Source organism: Pteropus alecto, unplaced genomic scaffold (assembly GCF_000325575.1).
Source record: "Pteropus alecto unplaced genomic scaffold, ASM32557v1 scaffold164, whole genome shotgun sequence".
In the NCBI taxonomy this organism is placed as follows: Eukaryota; Metazoa; Chordata; class Mammalia; order Chiroptera; family Pteropodidae; genus Pteropus; species Pteropus alecto.
This window is the reverse complement of record NW_006439568.1, coordinates 19,188,954-19,215,840: the sequence shown is the minus strand read 5'-3', so window position 1 is coordinate 19,215,840 and position 26,887 is coordinate 19,188,954. Positions and strand designations below refer to the sequence as shown.

General features: G+C 32.6%; 1 protein-coding gene and 1 pseudogene across 15 annotated transcripts in view; one reads left to right on the top strand and one right to left on the bottom strand.

Moving 5' to 3' along the window:
• Positions 1-26,887, top strand: part of RIMS2 (regulating synaptic membrane exocytosis 2) — a 549,058-nt gene that overhangs the window by 111,989 nt on the left and 410,182 nt on the right. For all 15 annotated transcript variants that reach the window (XM_015593047.2, XM_015593053.2, XM_025050124.1 and 12 more), the window contains one exon: positions 13,089-13,299. In XM_015593047.2, the coding sequence (XP_015448533.1) occupies positions 13,089-13,299 (211 nt within the window). The remainder of the gene's footprint in view (positions 1-13,088; positions 13,300-26,887) is intronic.
• LOC112483713 lies at positions 17,480-17,595 on the bottom strand (annotated as a pseudogene).

Genomic DNA, 26,887 nt, shown 5'->3' with positions numbered 1-26,887 from the left:
AAAATATAATATAATACAAGCAATAAAACATAATACATAAAATATAATACAAGCACTTATAAAGGGTGCCAATTAAATTGAAATACAGGTCTATCCATGAACTCCTTAGGGTGGATTTCAAGTTAAAGGTTGAAAACTTTGAGTTAAAAGATTGCCTGTAAAGCCATATAGATTGTTACAGATTTTTGAGGATTGGCAATAAATGGACTTACTATGTTTGTAGGAGGGAAGACTTAAGATTGTAAAGATGTCAATTCTCCTAAAACTAATGTATAAATGTAATGCAATTTCAATAAAAATTCCACCAGGATTTTCAAGAGAACTGGATAAAAGGATTATTTGGAAGAAAAATGTTTTACAAATAGTAAAACAATTTTCAAGAACAAAAAGGAGGATCCATTTGCCAGATATCAAAACAAGTTACAAAGCCAAAGTACTACATAGTCTGAATCTATGGTGTTCTTTATTTTTTCTGAAGTCATCCCACTAATAAAAATTCATGGCTTTATTTTGAGTTCTGATAAAATCTATCTTATTATGAGAAGCCCCCAATTTCTTTAAACTACAAAGTATTGCTTGGAGAAGACACATTATCATTAAAGGATCTCAAATAAACATACCGATACATACAGAGATTACAGTTGTACCGCCTTATCCATATTTTTGCTTTTTGCTCTTTCATTTACCTGCTATTGACTGCGGTCTGAAAATATTAAATGGAAAATTCTAAAAAGAAACAATTTATAAATTTTAAATTGTGCATCAATCTGACTGTGATGAAATCTTGCACTGTCCCACCTGTCCTGCCCAGAATGTGAATCATCCCTTAGTCCAGTGTCTCCACACTGTACGTGTTACCCAACCATTAGCCATTTAGTAGCCATCTCAGTTATCAGATTTACTGTCGTGGTACCGCAGTGCTTATGTTCCAGTAACCCTTATTTACTTAATTCTGGCCCAAAGTATAAGTGTAGTGATGTTGGCAATTCGAACATGCCAAAGAGAAGCCAAAAGTGCTTTCTTTAAGTGAAAAGGTAGAAGTTCTAGACTTATTAAGGAAAATAAAATATGCTGAGTTTGCTAAGATCTACAATAAGAAGGAATCTTCTATATTTTAAATTATGAGGAAGGAAAAAGAAATTCGTGTTAGTTTTGCTGTTGCACTTTAAACTGCAAATGTTGGCCACAGTGTGTTTACGTGCTTATTAATTAAGATGGGAAAGGCATCAAATTTGTGGATGTAAGACATGAAAAACATGTTGTGCAAGAAAGCATTGGGCCCATACAAAGACTTCAGTGAGGAATACCCTGAAATGAGTGACACCAAGCCATTTACTGCGAGTAAGGAATGGACATACAGATTCAAGAATAGGTTTGGACTGAAAAGTCTAAAAATTACTGGAGAAGAGAGAGACCACATTCTTATAACTTTTATTATTATGTATTGTTAGAATTGTTCTATTTTATTATTATTGTTAATCTCTTACTGTGTTTGGTTTATAAATTAAACTTTATCATAGGTATGTATGTATAGGAAAAAAACATAGTATATATAAATTGAGTTTGGTACTATCCACAATTTTAGGCATCCACTGGGGTTCTTGGAATGTATTCTGCATGGGTAAAGAGATGTACTGTACCTGAAGGAATTTGTGAAAAGGAAGATAAAGAAATTTAGCATCAGTCTAGAAATTCTCAGGGGTATGACCTCACAATGGCTAGTGTTAGAAGTTGTAATAAACAAACCTTTTAAAGATTATTTTTAAAAAAGAGTAATATAATTGGTTAGTTTGTGGAGATCATGAAAGCATACCTGTCAGATGAATGAAAAAAAACAATAGCAACAAAAGCTTATGCAGCTGGATATAAAATTGCCAGGAAGAGCAGGATTACCACTAACAGTTTGAAAAGTTTTGTTTTCTCAAAGAACTCAGAGTGATGAAAATTTATTTTGGAAAACAGCGAGTTGCTTTAGTGGTTATGGAGACATTGATGTAGTAAATACACATTAAAAATTTGGATTATGAAATAGCTTTATGAAATAAGAGTGGAAAAAGCAATATTTCTAAATTAATATTTTAATATGTGTCAAATATTCATTTGTAATAAAAGTTTTAAATTAGAGTATATCTTTGCTTCTTTTATCTATATCAGGATCTGCAAAATTGGTCTGTGGTTCAAATCCTGCCTACTGCCTGTTTCTGTAAATAAAGTTTTATTGGAACATAGTCAAGCTAATTTCTTTTTGCGTGTTTTTCTATGGCTGCTCTCGCATCTCAGTGGCAGATTTGAGTAGTTGTGACTGAAACCCTATGCCCACAAGGCTTACAATATCTACTCTCTGGACCTTTACAGATAAAGTTAGCTGATCTCTGATTTACATCACTGGAAAGTTATGTATTCAAGCTTATATATTTAAGGTCTTTTAGACCTTTCATTGTCTTTGGAATTTGATTCTGACAGTGTTGTTCTGGAATAGGAACAAACACAAAAACCAATGAAATGGACTACAGAGTCCATAAATAGACCTTTGCACATGTTGAAACATAGTATATGATAGATTGCCATTATAAATCACTGGAAGAAAGGACGGACTGTTTAATGGTGCTGGGAAAGTAGAATCTCTATATGGACAAGATTGAAATTAAATTCTTGCATCACATATAAAAATAAACTTCAGATCGATTAAAAGCCTAAATGTGAGAGGCAAAATTATAAAGCTATTAAAGAAACTGTAGAATTTTTTGTGACTGAGGGGTAAGTAAGGATTTTTTATAGCCAGCTACCAAAACCACACACCAGGAAGGGAGAAACTTATGTATTTGACTACATCAAAATTAAAAATTCTCTGTTAAACAAAGGACACAATGTACAAAATTAACAGTCAGTTGTCAGACTAGGATACTTGCTATACTTAACTTGTAAAGAATTAACGTGTAGTCTGTATAAGGGACTCCTGCAAATCAGCCAGTAAAATACAAGAAGTCCAATAGAGTATTGGTAAAGGATAGAGTAAATAGGTAGTTCATAGGAGGGCAGTCCAGTTGGCTGAACTTCATTAAGAGTCAGAAAAACATGAACTTAAAAAAAAAAAAGGAAACATCAAGTTATATATATCAAAGCTCCAAAAATTTAAAATGTTCAATAATATTACACATTGGCAAGGACAAGAGAAAACTGGAACCTTCATACCTTGCGTACTGTTGTGCTAACTAGGTTAAGCTATATGCAAGAGCAGTTTAGAAATATTTAATGAACTTGAGTATGTGTACTATATTCCTATAAATATACTGCAGAAAAAATTGTATGTTTATAAATATGTTATTACAGAAATATGTAGTAATAAATTATAAATGTATGAATTTACATTTTAAAAAATAAATGTATGAATAAAATGTGATTTATGGAAACAGGGAACATTACACAGCCATTAAAATGCACGAATGAAATGCATAAACTATAGGGCTTAAGAGCATGGATTCTAGAATTTGGGGCTGGCGTTAACCACTTACCACCTATGTGACCATGAGCAAAAATAACTTGCCTGTAGAATAAGAATAATAATGATACCTATCTGTCTAATACACAGTAAGCACCATATACATTAGCTACAGTTTATATAAAATGTAAAGTTGAATGGCAAATATAAGAAGCAGAAATAAGTAAATGGCACAATGCCATTTATGTAAATATACAAGACTGGTTACCTGAGGGAAGGGAAATCACACTGGGGAAGGGAAAAGAATTAAAATAGGAGTCAAGCATGGATCAGTGCTACCTAGCTTATGATCAGTTCTATTCTGGATACCTAAGAGAAAGAGAAAGAAGGTGTGTATTGTAATCCTAGATGGAGGCTAGAGCGTGTATAAAATACGAAGACCCTGTAATGAGATGCACCATGGTGAGCCTAAAGGATGAAAGAAAGCCAAAATGTCTTAGCAGGAGAAGGAGAAAGTAAAAAAGGTTAAAGAAGTGAATGTGAGTGAGAGCATTTAAAGCTTTGTATATCTTCATAAGTTTTTTCTTCTTAAGAACAATCAGGAGTCATTTTAAACAGTGGGGTGATAATAATTTGTATTGTACAGAATAGATTGAAGGGGAGAACTGTGGATGTGAGTAGCCTAGCTAGGGGAGTAGGTGGGTGTGGATGGTAACAAGGCCTGTGGTATTGACAGTGGATATGGAGACAGTGGAAGGATTCAAGACACATGTAGGAAGTAAAATCAAGAAGACTTAGTGATAAATAAATTACGTGTTTGAAAGAGAGAGAGAGATTTCCAGAATAATTCTAGATTTCAGGCCTGTATAATTGAACAATGGCATTGTTTATTGAAGTAGGGAACACTGGAGGAGAACTGGTTTGTATAGGACAATCGTGAGTTCAGTTTTACACATAATTGAATTTCAAGTGATGTTGAGATTTTCAAATAGAGATGTCAAGTAGGCAATTGAATATTGAAGCTCAGAGGAGCAGTCAGAGATGGCGATTTACATTTATAAGTAATTTATATACAGGTGGAAATTGAAGCCTTAGATATGGGTGAGACTGCCTAAAAAGATGCTATAGAATGAAAAGAGAAGAGGGCCTGAGTCTTGACCTTCAAAGGAGAAAGAAAATGAAGAGCCACAGATACAGAAACAAAAGCAGGAGAGTGCTATGAAAGCCAAGGGGACAGTGAACATAATTAAACATAATTTCAAATATTGTTGAGAACTCAGTAAAATGAAAAGTAAGGAATTTGTTCATTAATTTTAAATACAGGGAGATCATTGATAAACTTTGTGAGAATTAGAACGTAGATTAGAAACTAGATTAGATTGGTTGAAGAGTGACCGGGGAGAGGAAGAACAGATAGAATTTTGCTTATTTATTTAAGGGAAAGCAAGACATACTCTTCTTGACGAGTAATGTAATTTAGCTCCTGAATCTGCCTATATACTACTTCTACATATACTAGTTGCTCATTTTATAGGACTGGAAGGATGAATACACATCTCTCAAACTATTACCTTTTCTTATCATCTCAAATTATTGTAGTTGGGTCCTGTCTGGAATGCAGCTTCCATATCTCTTTTCTTCCCATAACTGGGACCATTTGATCCCATCCTGCAGCCTTAATAATGCTGCATTCTCTGGGATTACTACAGTTCTTATGTAAAGTAAGAGGTTTTAAATAGTTCTAATCTAATATAATTACTAACTTTGCTACTAATATGACTTTCCTTCTTCCCATGTGTGAAACAAGACTTCCACTTCCCTTGAGGCACGATAGATGATAGCACAGTTCATTCAGCTAGACTCTGATTTTTGTTCCAGTGTCCCTTGGTAACTAGCCTAGTAAGTACTCCAGTCTCTCTGGAACTGAAACAAAGCAATGCTTTTTCTAATTTTCCTCTTCCTGCCTTCTTTCTCTTTCTCCCAGTGAGGTTCAGCCATCTACTGAGAGGTATGCCAGAGATCATAACTGTATCAACAGCTCTACAGTAGAAGTACACATATCTCTCACATAGATAATTCTAAATTGTGGGAGAAGCTCAGATGCAGAGCTCAATCAGTGGCACACTTAAAAACATGCCTGCTCTGGTACATGTTTCATGGGCTTGAAACTCCTGTAGTGGTGCTTGTTTTGTGTTAGCAAAGCTTCACTTAAGCCTGGAGAGAGATCATCAGGGAAAAATAGTGTATTATCTGAAATTACAAAAAAAGTTGATAAAACTGGCATAGCTATTTGAATTTATTGGTATTAGGTATGAAAAACAAAATATGCTTTGGTGATTAAGTAGGTATAAGGACTCACAGCTATACTTTTAATTTACCTACTGACTTAAGATTAGCACTATGAAACTAACTTTTTAAAAAAGTCAGGTTTTTTGAGGTATAATTTACAGTAAAATTTACCACTTTGAATTATACACTTAAGTTAATATTGAAAAATATATAGTTATATATCTACCACTATAATCAAAACAGAATATTTCCTTCACCCCAAAAAGTTCCTTTTGTCCATTTTTAGTTTTACACCCGTTACCGTACTCCAGCCCCTAACAACCATTGATTTGATTTCTGTACTTGAAATTTTGCCTTTTCCAGAATGAAATCTTATCCTATAAAAGCGGGCAAACTATGGCCCACAGGTCAAATCTGGCCCACTGCCTGTTTTTGTATAACTGGTGAGTTAATGATTTTTATATTTTAAAATGGTTGAAAAAATTTTCTAATAACCTTTTAAATTTTGGATTATTTCTGGACTCTATTTGTTTCAGTTGGTATATGTGTTTCTCCTTTGCCAATACCATATTGGCTTAATTACTTTTATAGCTTTTATAGTAAGTCTTGAAATCAGGTAATATGAGTCCTTCAATTTTCTTCTTTTTAAAAATATTTTGCCTATTCTGAGAACTTTGCTTTTCCACATAAATTTTAGAGTTAGCTTGTCAGTTTCTTCAAAAAATTTTGCTGAGATTTTGATTGAGATGATATCGAACCAATAGATCAATTTGGAAAGAATTGTTATCTTCACAATATCGAGTCTTCTCATTCAAGAATACAGTATATTTCTCCAATTATTTAGATCTTTGTTGATTCTTTTTATCAGTGTTTTATACTTTTTACCACAGAAAGCCTGTATATATTTTGTTAGATATGTACCAGAGTCTTTTCTCTTCTTTTGATGTTATTTCACACTACTTATTTTTTTCACTAAAACGATTTTCAATTACAGTTAACATTCAATATTATATTAGTGTTAGATATATACTATAGTGGTTAAACATTTATGTAACTTATGAAATGATAGCCCTGAGAGGTCTAGTACCCACTTGGCACCATACATAGTTATTATAATATTATCTCCTATGTTTCCTATACTATACTTCACATCCCCATGTCTATTTCGTAATTGCCAATTTGTACTCTTTAATCCCTTCACATTTTTCACCCAGCCCCACAACCTCCCTCCTATCCATCAACCATCAGTTTGTTCTCTGTATCTATGAGTTTGTTTCTCTTTTGCATGTTTATTTTGTTTTTTAGATTCCACATATAGGTGAAATCATACGGTATTTGTCTTTCTCTGTCTGACTCATTTCACTTAGCATACTACCCCCTAGGTCCATTCATGTTGTCACTGTTGATAAGATCTCATTCTTTTTTTTTATGGCTGAGTAATATTGTATATATGTACCACTTCTTTATCTAGTTGTCTACCGATGGACACTTAGGTTACTTCCATTATCTTGGCTATTGTAAATAGTGTGAGACTACTTTAAAAATTTTGATTTCCAGTTGTTCATTGCTAGTATATTATATAATACAATTGTTTTTCATATATTCAGCTTGTATCTTCTGACCTTGCTAAACTCATTTATTTATTATAGGAGATATTTTGTAGTTTCTTTGGGACTTTATACAAAGACAATTATGCCATCTGCACACAGTTTTTTAATTTCCTTTCCAATCCTTATGCTTTTAATTTTTATTGCTTTTTTCTTGCAATAAGGACCTGGCTAGGATTTCCAATTCAATGTCAATTAGGAGTAGTGAGAGAGGACAAGCGGGCACCTTGCTTTGTACCTGATTTTAGGGAGAAAGCATTCAATCTTTTAACAATACTAAATGTTGTTAACTGTAGGCATGTTTTGTAGATATCTTTATTGCATTAAGGAAGTGTCTGCCTATTCCTAGCTTGCTGAATCAAGTGTGTTCTCAGCATATTTCGACATAATCATATGTTTCTTTCTTCTTAGTCTGTTAATATGGTGAATTACATTGGTTGAATTTAGAATGTGAAACCAACTTTGCATTCTCAAGATAATGATCACCTTTTTGTGATGTATTATTCTTTAACATTTTTCTAGATTTGACTTGCTAATGTGTTGAGGATGTCTTCTCATGAGGAATATTGGTGTATAATTTTAAAAACATATTATTTTTCAATTAGAGTTGACATTCAATATTATTTTATATTAGTTTCAGATATACAGCATAGTGGTTAAACGTTTATATAATTTATGAAGTGATTCCCCCCATTAGTCTAGTACCCACCTGGAACCATACATAGTTATTACAATATTATTGACTATATTCCTTATGCTGTACTTCCCATCCCTGTGACTATTTTATAACTATCAATTTTTACTTCTTAATACCTTCACATTTTTCACTTACCCCCCAACCTCTCTCCCATATGGCAATCACCAATTTGTTCTTTGTATTTGTTTATTTTGTTCCTTAGATTCCACATATAAGTGAAATCATGTCATATTTGTCTTTCTCTGTCTTATTTCACTTAGCATCCTACCCTCTAAGTCCATTCATGTTGTCACAAATGGTAGGATTTTATTTTTTTATGGCTGAATAATTTCCATTGTGTATATGTATTACAACTTCTTTATCTAATTGTCTACTGATAGGTACTTAGGTTGCTTCCTTATCTTGGCTATTATAAATAGTGCTTCAGTGAATGTAGGGGTGCACATATCTTTTACAAATTAGTGTTTTGGTTTTCTTTGGATAAATACCCAGAAACGAATTGCTGGGTCAAAAGGTAGTTCTAATTTTAATTTTTTGAGAAACCTTCAAACTTTTTATCATAGTTGCTGTACCAATTTGCAATCCCACCAACAGTGCATGAGGGTTCCTTTTTCTCCACATCCTTGCCAACACTTGTCCTTTGATTTAGTGATGATAGCCATTCTGACATGTGTGAAGTGATATCTCATTGTAGCTTTAATTTGTATTTCTCTGATGATTAGTGACGTTTAGCATCTTTTCATATGTCAATTGGCTATCTGAATGTCCTTTTTGGAGAAATGACTATTCATGTCCTTTGCCCCATTTTTAAATTGGATTATTTGTTTTTTTTTGTTTGTTTTTTTTTTTGGTTTTGACTTGTATGAGTTCTGTATAAATTTTAGGTGTTAATTTCTTATCAGCTGGATCATTGGCAAATATCTTCTTCCAATCAATAGGTTGTCTTTTCATTTTGTTGATGGTTTCCTTTGCTGTGCAAAAACTTTTTAGCTTAATGTAGTCCTACTTATTTATTTATTTGTTTGTTTGTTTGTTTGTTTCCTGTGCCTGAGGAGATGTATCAGAAAAAATATTACATAGTTTATTGACTATGTTTTCTTCCAGGAGTTTTATGGTTGTGGGTCTCACATTTAAGTCTTTAATCCATTTTGAGTTTTTTCTTGTATATAGTGTAAGAAGGTGGCCCAGTTTCTTTCTTTCTTTTTTTTTTTTTGCATATATCTGTACAGTTTTCTCAACACCATTTATTGAATAGACTGTCTTTTACCCCATCGTATATTTCTGTCTCCTTTGTCTTATTAAATGACCACATAGGCTTGAATGTATTTCTGGGCTCTCTGTTCCACTGATCTATGTGTCTTTTTTACATGTAAGTACCATGCTGTTTTGATTACTATAACCTTGAAGTATAGTTTGATATTAGGTAGTGTGATTCCTCCAACTTTGTTCTTTGGCTATAGCCAACTTTGCCATGGCTATTCGGGGTCTTTCATGGTTTCATATAAATTTTTGGGTTATTCTACTTCTGTGAAAAATACCGTTGGTATTTTGATAGGGATTGCATTGAATCTATAGATTGCTTTGGGTAGTATGGATATTTTAACGATATTAATTCTTTCTATCTATGAGCACAATATATACTTCTATTTATTTATATTTTCTTCGGTTTCTTTTTTCAGTGACTTATGATTTTCTGAGTCTAGGTCTTTGACATCTGAAGTTAAATTTATTCCCAGGTATTTTATTTTTTTTTTAATGCAATTGAAAATGGGATTGTTTCCTTCTCTTTCTGATAATTCATTATTGGTATAAAACTGCATCCAATTTTTGAATATAAATTTATATCCTGCCCCTTTACTGAATTCTTTGATCAGTTCTAACAGTTTTTTTGGTGGAGTCTTTAGGATTCTCTATATACAGTATCATGTCATCTGTAAATCATGACAGTTTGATTTCTTCTTTTCCAATTTTGATGTCTTTTATTTCTTTTTCTTGTCTACCTCCTGCGGCTAGGACTTCCACACTATATTGAATAATAGTGATGAAAGTGGGCATCCTTGTCTTGTTTCTGATCTTAAGGAAAATGCTTTTAGCTTTTCCCTGTTGAGTATGATGTTAGCTGTGGGTTTGTCATATATGGCCTTTATTATGTTGAGGTATAGTCCCTCTATTCTCACTTTGCTGAGAGTTTTTATCATAAATTGATGCTAGATATCGTCAAACGCTTTTTCTGCATCTATTGAAATGATCTTATGTAGGCCAGGGTCACCTGCTGCCTGTGACCAGCCCAGGGATCCCTAGTAGGAGCTATAGAGCTATCTATATTTGGTCACTGCCTGAGGTACACCTGGAGGTGTTTGTGAGAGGCCACGTAGCGAACTGAGGTTGACTGCCACAAGCACCAGGCCTGGGGGAAACTCAGCTAAGGCCCAGAGCACCCCCAGTCCCGAGGCTGCCTGTCTGCTCCCCATAATGCTCAGCAGCTGAATGAGCCTTGGGGGTGCCCCAAGGTCTCAGGGAGTCACCAGGGTGGGGCAAGTGGTGTTCCCCAGGTTGGTGCAGATTTAGATTTGTTGCCAGGGCTGAGCCTGTGGCCAGTTGCAAAAAATCTCAGCTCACACCGAGACTAGCCGCTGCCCACCTCAGACCCAAAGACCCCCAAGATTTGCTTAAGAAATATTGCGGCTAGGGCCAGGGCTGGTTACCCGTCACCTAGTGTCTTCTCAGGTGTGTAAGCAGAGAGGCCTGTTGATTGCTGTGATGGAACCTCCTGCTGAGATTGTGGTTTGGGGCTGGAATTGCCACCAGGTAATTTTCAAGTTGGGTGGGGCAGAGTCTCTGGGAGTCACTAAGATGGGGTGAGCAGATCTCACCAGGCCAATGCAGATTCAGTTTTGGCCATGTGTCGGGGAGTGTTCAACTCAGGTAAGATGGTACTGGTCTGCAGGCTAGGCAGGAAGAGTTCTCAAAAAGGCACAATGGCGATTGTCTCTCCAGCCCTGAAGCCACTCAACTCAGTCTTTCCCTGTATGTCTTTGACACTTCTTGAGCTGCTGTCCCTTCGCTAGAGCTCAGGGTGAGTGCTTGGGAGTGAGTCTGTGCGTAGGCCCTTTAAGGAGATGTCTGGCTTTACAGTTGCCTTCCATTTCACCTGGCTGCCTAGAACTCCCACTGGTTATCACAGCCAGATTTTGCGTGGACTCATCTCCCTGCATCTGGATCTCTGGGCTGGAGCACCCTGGTGTGGAGCTAGGGTCCCTCACTCCTGGGGTGGGCCTCCACAGCGTACATATCCATACCAATGCTCAGCCACCACGCATGGGTGTGAGATCAGCCTGTTTCATATCTCTTCTCCTCCCACCAGTCTCGTTATACCCCTAGTTATAGGAATTTTGTTCAGCTAGTCTTCAAATTGTTCTCCAGTTTGACTGTTTCATAATTTAGTTGCAGTTTTAATGCAGTCATGGGAGGGGGCATGCACGGCATTTATCTACCCCACCATCTTTACCGGAATTCCATAATTTTCTTGTTATACTTTTGTATGGTTTTGGTGTTTGAGAAATGCTGGCATTAGGAGATAGAAAATATTTCTTTCTCTTTTATTCCCTAGAAAAGATTATGTAGAATTGGTATTGCTTGTTCCTTAAATATTTGGTAGAATTTACCAATGATGCCATCAAGAACTGAGATTTTTTAATTTATGAATTATTTTTAAAATAGATATAGGATTTGTCAGGCTATCTATTTCTTTGCCTTTGTGCTGGGGATGACAATTTATTTCTCTTCCCTGTGGTTTATAGCTTTTGATGATAATGATGATGATTATGAGAGATAGTCTGGGGAATTGTGCCTGTGCCCCAGGAACCACTAGCCATCTCTTTTACATTGGCACATGTGCACCCCTCCATGACAAAGGATTATTTTTTTTTACGGCCTTTGCCCAGTCTTACTCATGAGTGACCAGTGGAGGTCTATGAGAAAGTACTTGTGAGTGAGTGTGAACTTCCCTTGAGTCTGGGCCCCTAGCTATTTCAAATTGTCTTGTTAGCCCACATTTGGCCTTTTACAGTTTGTTAGTTTAAACTGATTTCCTCTTAACCTGCCTGGATGGTGGCTACTTCTTTCTCCTGTGCTCTGCCAAATGTGAAGCAGTATATCCTTGTTACTCTTTGGAGGGGCTTTCCTTTCTATGGAGTTCAGATTATGTTTCCCTTATATCCTCAACTCTGTATTGGCTCAAGAAAAGTTATGATTTTGTGGATTATTTAACTTTTGGTCACTTTTAAAATGGGAGTAACATTATTAACAGTTTAGTAAATCCTAAGCAGAATTAATTGTAGTTTTAAAATATTTTCACTTTTCACTATAAAAACAATGAACATGAAAGTTTTATCATTTTTTTTTTTAACTAGAGTAAGTAATACCCTTTGCTAGGTATTTTTTTTCTTGTTCTTTAATTTTATTTTTAAAATAAAACAGCCTTACTTTTATTTTCACAGCCTTATTTAGTAGGCTCCTAATATTTCAGTGTTTTAAGAGCCAGCTATTGTTTATTCTGTTGAACAGATTTAAACAATTAGTGAGAGCACTCATCCAATGTATTCCCCTCTGTCTGGATTCTTAAGATCATTCCAGTTGAGATTCTGTCTCAGTGATTTGAATTTCAGAGGTTTTAGCTTCACTGTGTAAGTCAACTTCATTTTGAAGTAAACTGTTGAAAATAATGTTATAAATATTTTAGGGTGTATGATTGAAAACATATTGCAAATGTTAGGTAAATATAATATAATTATAATCAAGGAAATATTTCCATAAGTATATGTCATATTAACTGGTTCTTAAATTAATGTATATTAGAAGGTTGAATTGGTTACACCAGTTTTATGATGTGCTGTACTATGTAAGATGTTATTCCATTATCAGAAAATTAAATTTGTATTCTTTTATTCTCACCCTGTGGAATTTTTTTGATATAAAATTATATCTACAGATTGTGGTAGCTATTTTTTTTGAGATCATCAGGAAACCAATTTTTTCTCATTTGTTTTCTTTGCAGAAAACTTCATCAGCAGTTCGAAATGTATAAAGAGCAGGTAAAGAAGATGGGAGAAGAATCACAGCAGCAGCAGGAACAGAAGGGTGATGCCCCAACCTGTGGTATTTGCCACAAAACAAAGTTTGCTGATGGATGTGGCCATAACTGTTCATATTGCCAAACAAAGTTTTGTGCTCGTTGTGGAGGTCGAGTGTCATTACGCTCAAACAAGGTACAGAAATGAAAATTACACATAATCTTTTATAGCTAAGCTTATTGTGATTAAAATGCAGAAGACAACAAATTAATATTTAGATTAAACAATAAACAAAAACCTTCTTTAGTGGCTTCATTTTAGATAAGAGAAATTTAAATTTTTTCTGTGAGTTAAAGATATTTGTCTCATTATTTATATCCTTAAACTTATGATTTTGTTTAGAATTGGAATCTTCGACTCTCAAAGATTATGAAGAAAATATAGAGATCAGTTGGTCTAATTCCTTTATTTTATAAGTATAGAAAACTCAGATCCAGAGAGACTAAAGTTCATTCTTAAAGTCACACTACTGATTAATATCAGTCATGGCACAATTTTTTCCATTTCTATACATAATTTTATAAACTTTAGATATGCTTCGCTTTTGGCTCATTTCTTTTACTTATGAAGGAGTTTCTTTTCAGCTTTGAGATCATGTGTTTTATAATTTTATAGCCTTTAAAGCTACATTACCTTTTATTTTGTCATAACATTAATGAAATAAACATTAGTCTATGGAATTTAAAGGAGACATTTTAAGGAGGTGTTTCACACTAATACTAGATTTTTGTAGTTTATCTATCCACTTTAGAAAAATGTTAATGCTACCCAAAGAATGCTGTGTTGAAATTAGCAAAAGCAATTTTTAAAAATGTTTGTCTGAATAAGTTCTTTAGAATTTTCATTTCTCTCCTCACTAATGTGCCTTATCAATCAGTTTTTTTTACTTGGAAGCTGATATCTTTACATACATTACTTAGACATAATAGTGGGAATTTGTTCTCCTATGTGATTTCATTTCTCCATTTTCTCATTGCTCCTTTTTTCTCACTGTTTTGTTTATCTCTATTAATTTTTTCCCCAGTTTACCTGATTATGATTCTTTCTCTCGACTAATTGCATTGGCTAGAAACCAGTACAATTCTGAATAGAAGTGGTGAGAGCAGACATCCTTGTCTAGTTCTTTATTTTAGGGAGAAAGCATTTAGTCTTTCACTATTAAGAATTATGTTAGCTCTCAGCTTTTCATAGATACTGTCTTTGAGAGTTTTTTTTCCCCCCCCATAGGAATAAGTATTGGATTATGACAAGTATTTTTTCTCTATCTATTGAGATTAGGCATGTGTTTTTCTTGTCTTCTCTTTGGTAATATGGTGAACTATACTGATTGATTTTGAAATGTTAAACAAACTGTATTTTTGGAATAAATGCCATTTGGTTGTGATGGATTATTCCTTTTTTATATTGATGGGTTTGATTTGATAAAATTTTGTTTACAATTTTTGCTTCTATGTTTGTAAGGGTTAGTATCTGTAGTTTTTCTGTAACGTCTTTCTTTAATTTTAATATCAGAGTAATGCTGGCCTAATAGAATGAGTTGGGAAGTATTTCCTTTGCTTAAATGTTTAGAAGAGTTTATGTAGAATCAGTATTATTTATCCTTTAATGTTTGGTAGATTTTACTTGTGAAGCTATCTAGGCATGCAGTTTTATTTTTTGGGAAAGTTTTTAAGTAGAGCTTCAATTTCTTTAACAGATATGAGATTATTCAGGTTATCTATTTTTTCTTGAATGAGCTTTCATAATTTGTCTTTCAAGGAATTTGCCCAGTTCCTCATAAGTTGTTGAATTTATTGGCATAAACTTGTTGACAGTATTCCATTATTATTCTTTTAATATCTATACAATCTGTAGTGTTGCCAGTTTTTTCATTCCTGATGTTGGTAATTTGTGGTTCCTCTCCTAGTCTGATTAGATATTTATAAATTTTATTTATTTATCGAATAACCAGCTTTTGGTTTTATTGATTTCCTCTATTGTTGATTTTGCCTTCGATCTTTATTATTTCTTTTCTTCTGCTTACATTGGGTTTAATTTTTTCATCTTTTTCTGGTTTCTTAAGGTGGAAGCTGAGGTCATTGCTTTGAGACTTCATTTCTAACACAGAAGCATATGCTGTAAATTTCCTCTAAAAACATGCTTCAGTGGCATTCCCCAAATTCTGCTATGTTGTCTTTTAATTTTCATTCAGTTAAAAATATTTTCTAACTTTCTTTTTCTTGTTTGACCCATGGATGATTAATAAGTATATTATTTATTTTCCAAATATTGTGGGGTTTCTAAAGATCTTTTTGTTAATAATTTTTAATTTATTTCGGTTGTAGTCCCAGAATATACTTTGTATACTTTAAATCCTTTGAAATGTATTGATACTTATTTTATGGGCCAGATGTGATTTATTTTGGTAAATGTTCTGTTTACACATGAAAAGAATGTATGTTCTGCTATTTTTGGACATAATTTTAAAAAATTTCCATCTTTTTTTGGACATAAGTTTTTAAAATTTCCATCTCTTTTTGGACATAATTTTTAAAAATTTCCATTCGGTCAAGTTGGTTAATAGAGTTGTTCAAGTTACTATCACCCTGTTGATTTTCTTCCTTTTTATTCTATCAATTATTAAGAGAAGTATATTGAATTATACAACTATACTTGGATTTGTCTGTTTCCCCTTGAGGTTCTATAAGTTTATATTTAATATGATTTTAAGCTCTATTTTTAGGTGCTTAAACGTTTAGCATTATTATGTCCTCTTAATTAATTGACCTCTTTATCATTATTAAGTGATTTTCTTTATTCCTGGTAATATTCTTTGCTCTGAAATTCACTTTGTCCGATGTGAATATGGCCACTCGAACTTTCTATTGAGCAGTACTAATGTGGTTTATATTTTTCTATTCTTTTACTTTAAGTTTATTTATACCTTCATGTTAAAGTATTTTTCTTATAGGTAGTATATAATTGGATCTTGCTTTGTTATCTAGTCTGACAATCTCTGTGTTTTAATTAGAATGTTTAGACAGTTTACATTTAATGTGATTATTGACATGATTAGATTTTATTATAACATTTTGCTTTTTTTCCTACTTGTACCCTCTGATTTTTGTTTCTATCTTTCTATTTCAGTCTTCTTTTGGATTAACCAAGTATTTTTATCTCCTTTGTTGGATCATTAGCTGTAATTTTTTTTTTTTTTTTTTAAGCCTACAGCCCCTGGTATTCCTAGGTGGTCTTCCATCCAAGTACTAACCAGACCCGACCCTGCTTAGCTTCCGAGATCAGACGAGATCGGGCGTGTTGAGAGCTATAACTATTTATTTTGATATTTTATTGCCTGCTTTAGGATTTGTAGTATACATCTTTAAATCATCATATTCAACCTTAACTGATATTGTACCATTTCATATATAGTATAAGAAAATTACAATAGTGTAATTCCATTTCTCCCATTTTGGACTTTGTGGTATTGGTTTCGTATATTTTCTTTTTGCCTATTTTGTAAACCTCACAATACGTGGTTTTTCCTTTAGTTTAAATTTTTTATCTTTTAGATAGTTTGAGATAAGAGAAATAGTAGTTATTTACTTTTATCATTACCATTTCTTGTGCTAGTCATTTACTTTTGTGGATCTGTATTTCTATCTGGTATCATATTTTATCTACCTAGATTTCCTTCAGTATTTTTTGTAGTGGCAATCTTCTGGGTTGAATGCCTTCAACTTTTTATGCTGAAATTTTTGCCTTTTTAAGAAAAATATATTTTTGCTGGGTATAGAATTATAGGTTGACAATTATTTTCTTTCAGTATTTTAAAGATGTTGCTTCATGCCTCTCCCTTTCACTGTTTTCCATGAGAAGTATGATATCATTCTCATCTTTGTTTCCCTGTATATAATGTGTATTTTTTCTCTGGCTCCTTTTAAGAATATTTTTTTATCACTAGTTATATGTGCAATTTAATTATGATATTTCTTGGTATATATTTCTTCATGTTTCTTGTGTTTGGAGTTTTTTGAGCTTTTTGGATCTATGAATTTATAGTTTTGGAAAATGTTGGCCATTATTTCCTCATAGGTTTTGCTGGCCCATGCTCTCTCTACTCTCTTTCAGGGACTTCTGTTACTCATATATTAGGCCGTTTGAAGTTGTCTTATAGCTCACCTCTGTTCTTTTTAATAAACTAATTTTATTTTGTGTTTTATTTTTATATTTTCTATTTTATGTCTTCAAGTTTATTAATCTTTTCTTCTGCAGTGTCAGATCTGCCATTAATATCATTTGATGTATTTCTTCTTCTTCTTATTATTATTATTTATGCCTACAGCACCTGGTCTTCTTAGGTGGTCTTCCATCCAAGTACTACGCAGGCCCGACCCTGCTTAGCTTCCGAGATCAGACATGGGGCTTGTTCAGGGTGGCATGGCTGTAGATCACGGACCATGGCTCCACTGAGGTGCGAACCCAGGACCTTCTGCATGTAAAGCAGACGTGTTAACTGCTACACTATGGAACCATGTCCTGATGTATTTTTTTATTTTTATTTTAGACATTATAGCTTTCATGTGTTAGAATTTTAATTTTGGACATTTTTATATCTTTCACAATCTAGTTAACTTTTTGAACATATAGAATATACACTCTATAACTGTTTTGATGACCTTCTCTGCTAATTCTAACATCTTTTGTCAGTTTGGGGTTGGTTTTGATTGATAATTCTTACATGGTATGTGTTTTCCCGACTCTGCACACTTGATATTTTATGTTGAATGCCATAATACATTTCTTCGTTGGATGCTGAACATTTTTGCATTCTATAACTCTAATTTTGTGCTAGGATGCAGTTTTGTGGAAATAATCTGACACTCTGGCATCTTGCTTTTGTGATTTGTTAGATGAATATGGAGCAGTGCTCAGTTTGGCATTAATTATTCTCTTCTATTAAGGCAAGGCCCTCCTGAGTATTTAACCAATACCTCATGAATTATGAGGTTTTTAGTCTTGCATGCGGGAATATCAACTATTCTCCCTAATCCTGTTAGATGATTTCTTTCCTACTGTTGGGTATTTTCTCACATATATGCTCAATGACCATTATTTAGCTGAATACTTGAAAGGCCCTTCTACAGATCTCTGGTGTTCTCTTTCAGTGCAGCTTTCTCTGGTAACTTGTCCTATGAAATCTAGTTGTGTTCTCTTCAGAGTCCCAGTTTTAATCCCTTCAACTCAGGATGTCTGCCAGTCTGAATTTCAGCTCCTCAGTACTGCTTTGTTGTCTGAAAAGTCTTTCAAAGCAGTAAAGTGGGGGCAATTGTAGAGCTTACCTTGTTTCTCATCTTTCCACTGTCATTGTCCTTTGTTGCCTGATATCCAATGTTTTAGAAACCATCTTACATGTATTTTGTCTCTTTTTTGTTTGTTTCAGGCAGGTGGAGAAATCTTGTCCTTGGTACCTCATTTAGGACAGAAGCAGTCTCTGATGAGAGCTGATTATAGTTTGCTTGAAAATATATTTCTTGATTTCTAACATATCGTCCCTTTATGCTGATTGAAGTTTTAGTCAATAAATTAAGTATGGTGAAAAATTGGAATAATCTTTGAAAATCCCTTGCATTGCAAGCTACTATAAAACTCCATATATTGTGAATTAGCCTGATGGAAATGGGTTATGGAAGAAGGAGTGCTCCCCAGTTTTCTCATTTTTTTTTTCTTAGATCTGATGAGAGTGTCAGGGGAGTAAAACATAAAAAACAATCTAGAGTTTAGCTCAAGAATGATACCCCTGGATTACTTTTATTAGTTTTCTACATTTTTGTTCAGATAAGAGACCTCTCATAGGAGTGTCATAATTTACTTGGGAAAATATTCCTTTGAATGATATGTATAAAAATTGTTTATATTCTAAATGAAAGAGTATTAAGTTCAATTTTTCTTTTCAAATTGGATCATCATATATATGCTCTGTTGGCCTATGTAATAGAAGCCTTTTGCTTGTAATAGATGTTGAATACATTTCTTTGATTTAGCGTAGCCCCAAAGTATTAAGCTCAGTGAAATTTGGCTAAACTATTCTTATGAAGTAGAATAAATGAGAATAGAAATATTTTATAGCTTCAAATTTAATTATAAAGCTGATTAAAATCTTAGTTTAGTTATTTTTTTTTTAAGAATCAAGATAAGATAATCTTTTGTTTTAATTTTGAGGCTTTTTCATGTGGAACCATCCTTAACATTTGATTAATTCTTTTGAGTACGTTTAGAGTACAGAGAAAATAAATGAAGTACAGGACATATGGAAATTCCAATACAATAAGATTTTATGAAATATTGCTTCCATTTATTCCCTTTTAGGATAATACTTCCTTAGTAAATAAAAGCTATATATTTAGTCAAATTTAAAAATCATGACTTTATAAGTGAGGAATTATTTTGTAATCTTAGAATGGTGACTCTAGTAGGAAAGACATTCAGATTATTTATGAGGACTATTTTAAGTTTCATAGTGTGGCAAAATTAATTTTTTGTTTCTTTTACTTTTGGTGCAAAAAATAGATTACTATCTGCTTAACAGTTCATCTGATTTTGAACAAATAAATGTAAAATTTTCAGAATCGAATTGTTTAATTTATAAATGTAACATGATTTTTTTTATAATAAATTATCAGATTTGAAGCAGAGTAAATTATAACATTATAATGATTATAAAAGAAAGTGAGTCTTAAAAATGTCTTTTAAAATATATTAGTATATGTGCATTCGGTATATTATATGGTAAGAATGGAATAATATTGACATGTCCTTGTGTAAGAATCATGAGTACTTAAGTATCATTTATATGAGTGGTTTTAATAATTAGCATTTAAGTTGTACACTGAGAGATAAAATAATGATTAGAGTATTTTGCAGTCCTCTAGGCAGTTCTTTTTTTTTTTTTTTAATTTCGAGTAACTGTGATTACCTGTAAGTCTGTAGCTAGTGTGCTAGTGCAATATGCAATCATTTTCCATACACTCAAGGCAAGCATATCACATATGAATTTTCTTTTAGACTTTATAGAATTACACATACCAGTGTACTGGGAAAAATTTGACATTCTCCAGAAAGAGAGTTGGCCTATATTGAGAAATTTAGGAGTACCAGGTTTTGTTCCTGCCCTGCTATTACTTTTGTTTGATGTGTCACTTTATGTCTTGGTGCTTCTGTGTTAAAATCTGTAAAATGAAAGCATCAGTCTAACTGATTTATAAAGTTTCTTCTGGGTTTAACGTTTTATGATTTTTAAATTAATACTAGACTACCCATGCAATTCTTGAAGTACCTGAAAAGTATATTCATATAGCCAAATATTCTACTGCTTAAATAATTTTAAAAAAGTAATCGAGAAGCCTTGTTAATTCTCTTATGTTACTATATAACATGGAAGTGTTGAGGGTACCACTGTTTTAGAAAACTGTATTTATAGGAATTTGAGGAATAGGTAAAGCAGGAAAACTTATCTGAATTATATAATTTACAGGCCCAACATTACGGAAGTGACTTTATCAGGTGGGATGGACCCTCAATTTCAAACCTGTAAACTGAATAATCTAGAAAGTGTGAGAATATTATCAGAGAACGGTTGTAGAATTTAAAAGGAAGAAAGAGAAAATTGTTTCCCCTCATGATGTCATTAGCCTTGCTAATTGTGCAGGATAAGGTAGTGACTATGAGAATCAGTCTAACTTGCAGAACCTTAGGACATTTTATACCTCCTAATGAATTTTAGCATTGTGGAAAGAGGCAAAATAATGTTACAAACTGATCATGAAGGAATACATTTTCACCATGTACATTTGTGCTGAAGCCATATCAGCACAAGTTCTGAAGTGACACTAAGTTTGAATTCCATCTTTACCACTTAGCAGCTATGCGACTTGTACAAGATGCTTAATCTCTCTGCCTCAGTTTCTTCATCTGTAAATAGAAATAATAATAGTACCTATCGCAAAGGTTATTGGCGAAGATAAAATAAATTAATATTTGTGAAGCACTTGGACATGTACTTGGTGCACACTGAATGCGATAGAAGTGTTTTGTTAAAAGATTTATGCTTTTAGATTTCTTCTTACCTACTGTATATGTCAGGTATTATGTGCGATGTTCTCACATATGTTTTCTTCAGTTAGATAATCATATTTGTATCGTGGGTTAGTGCATTTCTTATTGCATATATAAACTGAATCTGCCATAATGAATATGTGTAAAATATATAAAACGATTTTAATTTTTAATCTTCGAATTGAACCATTTAGTTTTTTATATTTATTTATTTTTTTACACAGACTAAATGTAAAACTGAGGGAAATATCCAGATGATTTAGGTTGAAATTCACTTTTAAGGAAAGTGAATTTAAAATCCAAAGTATCCATATGTTTAAAATAAAAATATTCCTCCACAGTGGGTTATTATTTATATTTACATGAGATTTAAATCAGTCTTTGTCTTAAAGTCCTTGATGATATTTTGTATTTATACATTACCTTTGATTTTCAAACAACTCAATTCCAATTTGATTACTAATGAGATTAATATCACTTTTATAAATACAACGAAACTTCTAACTTAATTGTATTAGTAAAATCTGATAAGAAGAGTATCCAGTCCTTTTGTTTTGAAATTCTTTTCTTCTGAAGCCTTGCCAGTTCAAAGAGAACCATTTTGATTTGAGTCATAATCCTCATTCTTCCTTTTTCCTTTAACAATTTCCTTGGGAGATTTTATTCACCATTATACCTTCAAATACTAAACATATGATGATGATTTACAGATACGATTTCACTAGCTGGATTATTTTTGAGCTCCAGATCCACCTATATAGCTGCTTACTGAAAATCTCTGCTTGGATGTGTTAATTGGCATCTCAAATTTACCTCATCTTTACCTGAATTCAATATTTTCCCTAAATTTGCTTCTCATGTTTCTCTCCCTCTTTTCCCCCACCAAGGAATTGTCCTCTTATCCTCCCAGTTGACCAAGCCAGATTCTGGAAGCCTTTCTCCACTTCTTCCTCTTCTGTCAAGTCTTAAGGGGCCTTACTTCTCATTATCTCCTAAATCAGTCCGTGTTCACAGCACTCTTACATTTGTTTCTTACCCAGAACATTGCAACAATTCCTAGTTGTTCTCGCTGCTCTTCCAGACTTGTCTCCTTCCAGTCAGTTTGCACATTGTAGCATAGTGAACACTGAATAAATGGTAGGTAATAATTTATGCCTTATTTATAAATCATATGGTTGGTTTTATGTTTATCTTTTTCTTCTATTGAGAGATAAAGATATAATGGCAGTAATATTTCATGTATATTTTATAGCTAAGTTTTTCATGTATATGTTATAGCTAAAATTGAACTTGTTTTATTTATTAAGAGGAATTAACTATTAGCAAATTAATTAGTTATGACTTCAATTTTTTTCTTTTAATTAAAAAAAAATTCTGCAATGTGAGTTATCTTGGGAAAGTATTATGCTTCTGAGATTTAGTTCTAACATATTATTTATATTCCAAACTACTTATGTTCCGAATATGTCAGTTCTGTTTGTGTTTTTTGCATATGCCATATTCTTTGCATAAAATGTTCTCCCTCACTGACCTTGCTGACCTTCTTTTCATTACTCTTTAAAGCTTACCTCTCAGAAACATCTTAATCCTTTCTCCAGTTCCTGTTATTTCCTTTTATTTGCATTTCCATAGTGCTTTGTTATTCCCTTGCTTTCAGAACATCTCTTTGTTCTGCAGTGATTTACTTCTCTCTCATTACATTTAGTTCCTTGAGGGCAGAAACTGTCTTACTCATTTTTTTTTACATCTGAGACATCTAGTATAGTGCTTGATACATGTATAATAGAGCTTTGAAAATGATTTTTGTTGGACTAAATGGTTAGCAATAAATAGTTGTCCTTGACTGTACAATAGCTTCTATATGATGTTTAGTTTTAAGATTTATAACAAATCAGTCAAGAACACATTAATGCGAAGTCTGTATCCTATGTGTTCAATGCAATATCCTATGTTTTAATAAGCTAGACTGTCAGATACAGAACTATATGCCAGGTACTGTGCTGAGAGCTTTTCATGCTATATTATTTAATTCTCAAAAAATATTAATTTCCTATTGTGCAGATATGGAAGTAAAGGCTTAGAGAGCTTAAGGAAATTGTATAAGATATATAGCTAGGTGTGTTGTTTTAAAAGGTGGAATTTTAAGATAGGTATTTCTGATTGCAGAGTTTTTCCTCTTAGTCACGAGTGTTATATTGCCACCCATATTTTAGAAAAAATGATACCTCAAAACATATGATTTTGATTTTTAATTTATGTAAGTTCTTTTAATATATCAGGTCATTCTTATTATATTATCACTTTTACTATATTATTATTTTATATTTAAGTAAAGAGAAATACAGCAATTAAGTTTAATTTTATTATATCTAAATGCATTCTCTTGACCAAATCGTGTTTATTATCATTTTATTTTCCACATTTATAATATTGGGAAATTAACCCCAAATTACCGATTTTAGTAATATTTTATCTTTAATGACTTTTTCTAATTAATTTTTTCTTTTTAGTTATAAAGTTTAGAAGACTTAAGTTAACAGCACACAGATGACTTTTAGAAGCAATGTGCATAATTTCTATAAAATTACATTTTGTCTACTTTTGCTAGCATATGATGAAATTAAAGATAAACAGTGATGCTGTGTTTTACCATCTTTGTACATAAAACCTTTTTTCCTTAACATTTTTCAGTTTCTCTGATTTACTTGAATTTAGTATTTAATTAAGATTTTATTTGTGAAAAGAACATTCTCCTTTTCCTTATGTTTGGGTATTTAATTGCTTTTATAGAAATTATTCTAATTTACTTATCTTAATATAGTCTAGCATGTTCTTACTGAAATGTCTGGAAAAAGTTTTCCTCTTAAATGTTAGATTTCAGTCAAAATGTAATTAGATGTTTTCAGAATTTTTATTTCACTAACAAACTTTTAAAAACTTTTATTTGCTTTAAGAATGGAATTAATTATTTCTTTTTTTTGTTTTGTCTTTTCTGTCCTTTCTGACTTGCTTTCGTGGATATTCACACCAGGAGGACAAAGTGGTTAGAGTCTTTTTTTCTGTCTAATATTATTTTTTTTCTTATTATTGTTATTGCTAATTTAGTTTTATAGCTGTATTTAATTTATATATTTCTAAGTGTTTCGTTACAGTTGTAGTGCATGATAATTGCTATACTTTAAGATATATTTAAGCATGCTATCTGATTTTACTGAAAAACATATTATAGATGAAAAATTGATTACTTTGATTCTTGAAGAGGTTTGCCTCTTTAGAATTTAGTTTTTCTTTTTTAAGGAGAAATGTGATAAGAATTTCTTTTATAATGTTTTCCTAAACTCATCAATGTACTCATCAGAGATTTTAAAAGAAGCTTCTGAGTTAGTATAAAGATTCAGTCTTTGTAATAATGAGTCACAATAACATTGAACATGGATTTTCTGAAGTATATATTTATAGTTGATTATAAGTATTTAATATATTTCTATTTTTATTAATATATTTTAGAATTGGGTATGTCTTTCATTTTATATTAAATATTAGATATAATTATAATTTAAAAATACTTAGGTATAAAGGATTCGACTATAGCCTAAGTTTTAATATTCCATTAATATCAGCTCTGATTTGGATTTGGATTTGGATCTGCTCTGGAGACTGGTGACTTCCTGCAAACATAGATAAATGCTTTCTATTCTGATTTTTTTTGATGAATCAAACTAAAGTTTGAGCTCTTTTCAGATTTTCCAAATTCCAATTGGCATAAAACCCAAAGAGGACATCATTTAGCTGAGATCTTCTAAATAGTGCCTCCTTTTTTTGTCATTTGGAGATTTTTTATTCTCCGCAGTCTTCAGTTCACTAGGTTGGGATAACGCAGGTGGTGGCAAATATCGATGTGGTTTTAGAATGAAATCTCTGAGTAAAAGAAAAGATACTGCTACTACCTTCCGGGTTGGAAGGGTTTTTTATTTTTTTAACCTATAGGAATTCTACCAAACTTTCAAGCCAGTTTTGAAGATCTACAGGTCAATTTCTGTATACATGTCTCAGACTGAGCATCATCCTCAATCCAGAGCAGATTCTTTAAGAGTTCTGCCAGCGTTCTGCCAGCCAGCCTATTAGCTGATTCTCAAGTAGTGCAATTCAGGCAATTCAAAGACTTCAGAATCTCTAAAACCACCTTTGTATCCAGAGTTAATGCAGGATACATAATAATTTGATTATTCTCTGCAGTTTTTACAATGAATTCTGACAACTATCCTAGATATTAGACACTTAATGATAACTGAGCTATGGTTTTCATGTACTGATGAGATTTTGTGATGTAATAGTCTATATTTTAAACTAAGGATTGACTAACAGATAAAAGTATACTAATTTTATGTGGATTTGGAACATTGCAAATAAAATTCAACAAGTCTTTTTATGACACTCTTTATGTAGTACTGTTCAATAGTACTTTTAGCAATGATGAAAATGTTTTATATCTTCACCATCCAATACAGTAGGCTTAAGTCATATGTGGCTATTGAACGCTTGAAATGTGGCTTGTGTGACTGAGGAATTGAATTTTTAATTTTATTAAATTTAAATTTAAATAACCATTTGTGGGTGGTGTCTAATGAAACCTCAAACTCGGATAGCAAACATTCTATCTATGACTATTTAACCCCTAAGGCAGTACATGCACTTTTACTAGCAGTATGATGCACAGAATGTTGAGTAGTTGAGAGAGTAGACTGTTCCAGACTCTGTTCAAGGGCTGTTCTAACAGATTTTTTTCAACCTCTCTCTTGCAATCTCCAGTAGAGGGACTTGAAACATAAAATGTTTTAGCTTTCTTTGCAACTGGGAATGGCTTTGTGACAGTTCTAGCAAATGAGATGTTATAAAATATATGAGGGCTTCTCAAAGTCATGATAAAAAAGAAAGATGTAGCTGGAACTACTTTTTAATGATGTCTTAAGCTTTCCAAGCCATTTGTAAAGATGAGGAAAAAGTCAAGAATATTTGAGTCATTAGTCATGACATTGTTGAGCAACTGATCCAACACCGTCGAACACCTTTGAGAAAAATACCCACCCCAATTTGTTTCTGCTACCAGTAGTCAGATTCTCTATTACGTATAGCTAAAAGCAAACCTAATGGAAACATTAGAGGAGATGCAGTGTGCACTAGGAAAACCTTACAAACATTTAGAAACATCTATATTTCTGTTCTTCAGAAATATAAAAGTGGAGTAAAGAAATGCATTTTGATCATTGCCCACATACTCGTCTATCTACTTTTGCCTCTATCAATGTCTGAAGAATTAGGATCACTTAACACATCTGCTCATATGTTATATATAAATTACTTTAGATAGCAAATAGTAAATTAATCTGAATTTGTTGAACTTTTTAGAATGTGTGGAACAAATAGGTAAATTAAACTTCCCTGGTAAATTATTTGCCATAGGTTAGAACATATATCTAACTGTTCATCTTTTAATACTTACTGACCTACTCATTCTAGTGAGAGCATAGTGAAATTATGGTTTGATGAACAAAATGATGCTCATTTCACTGTCTAGAGACAATATTATCTGTTTATATAAAGACTGATGAGGATCTTAAATTATTCCTCT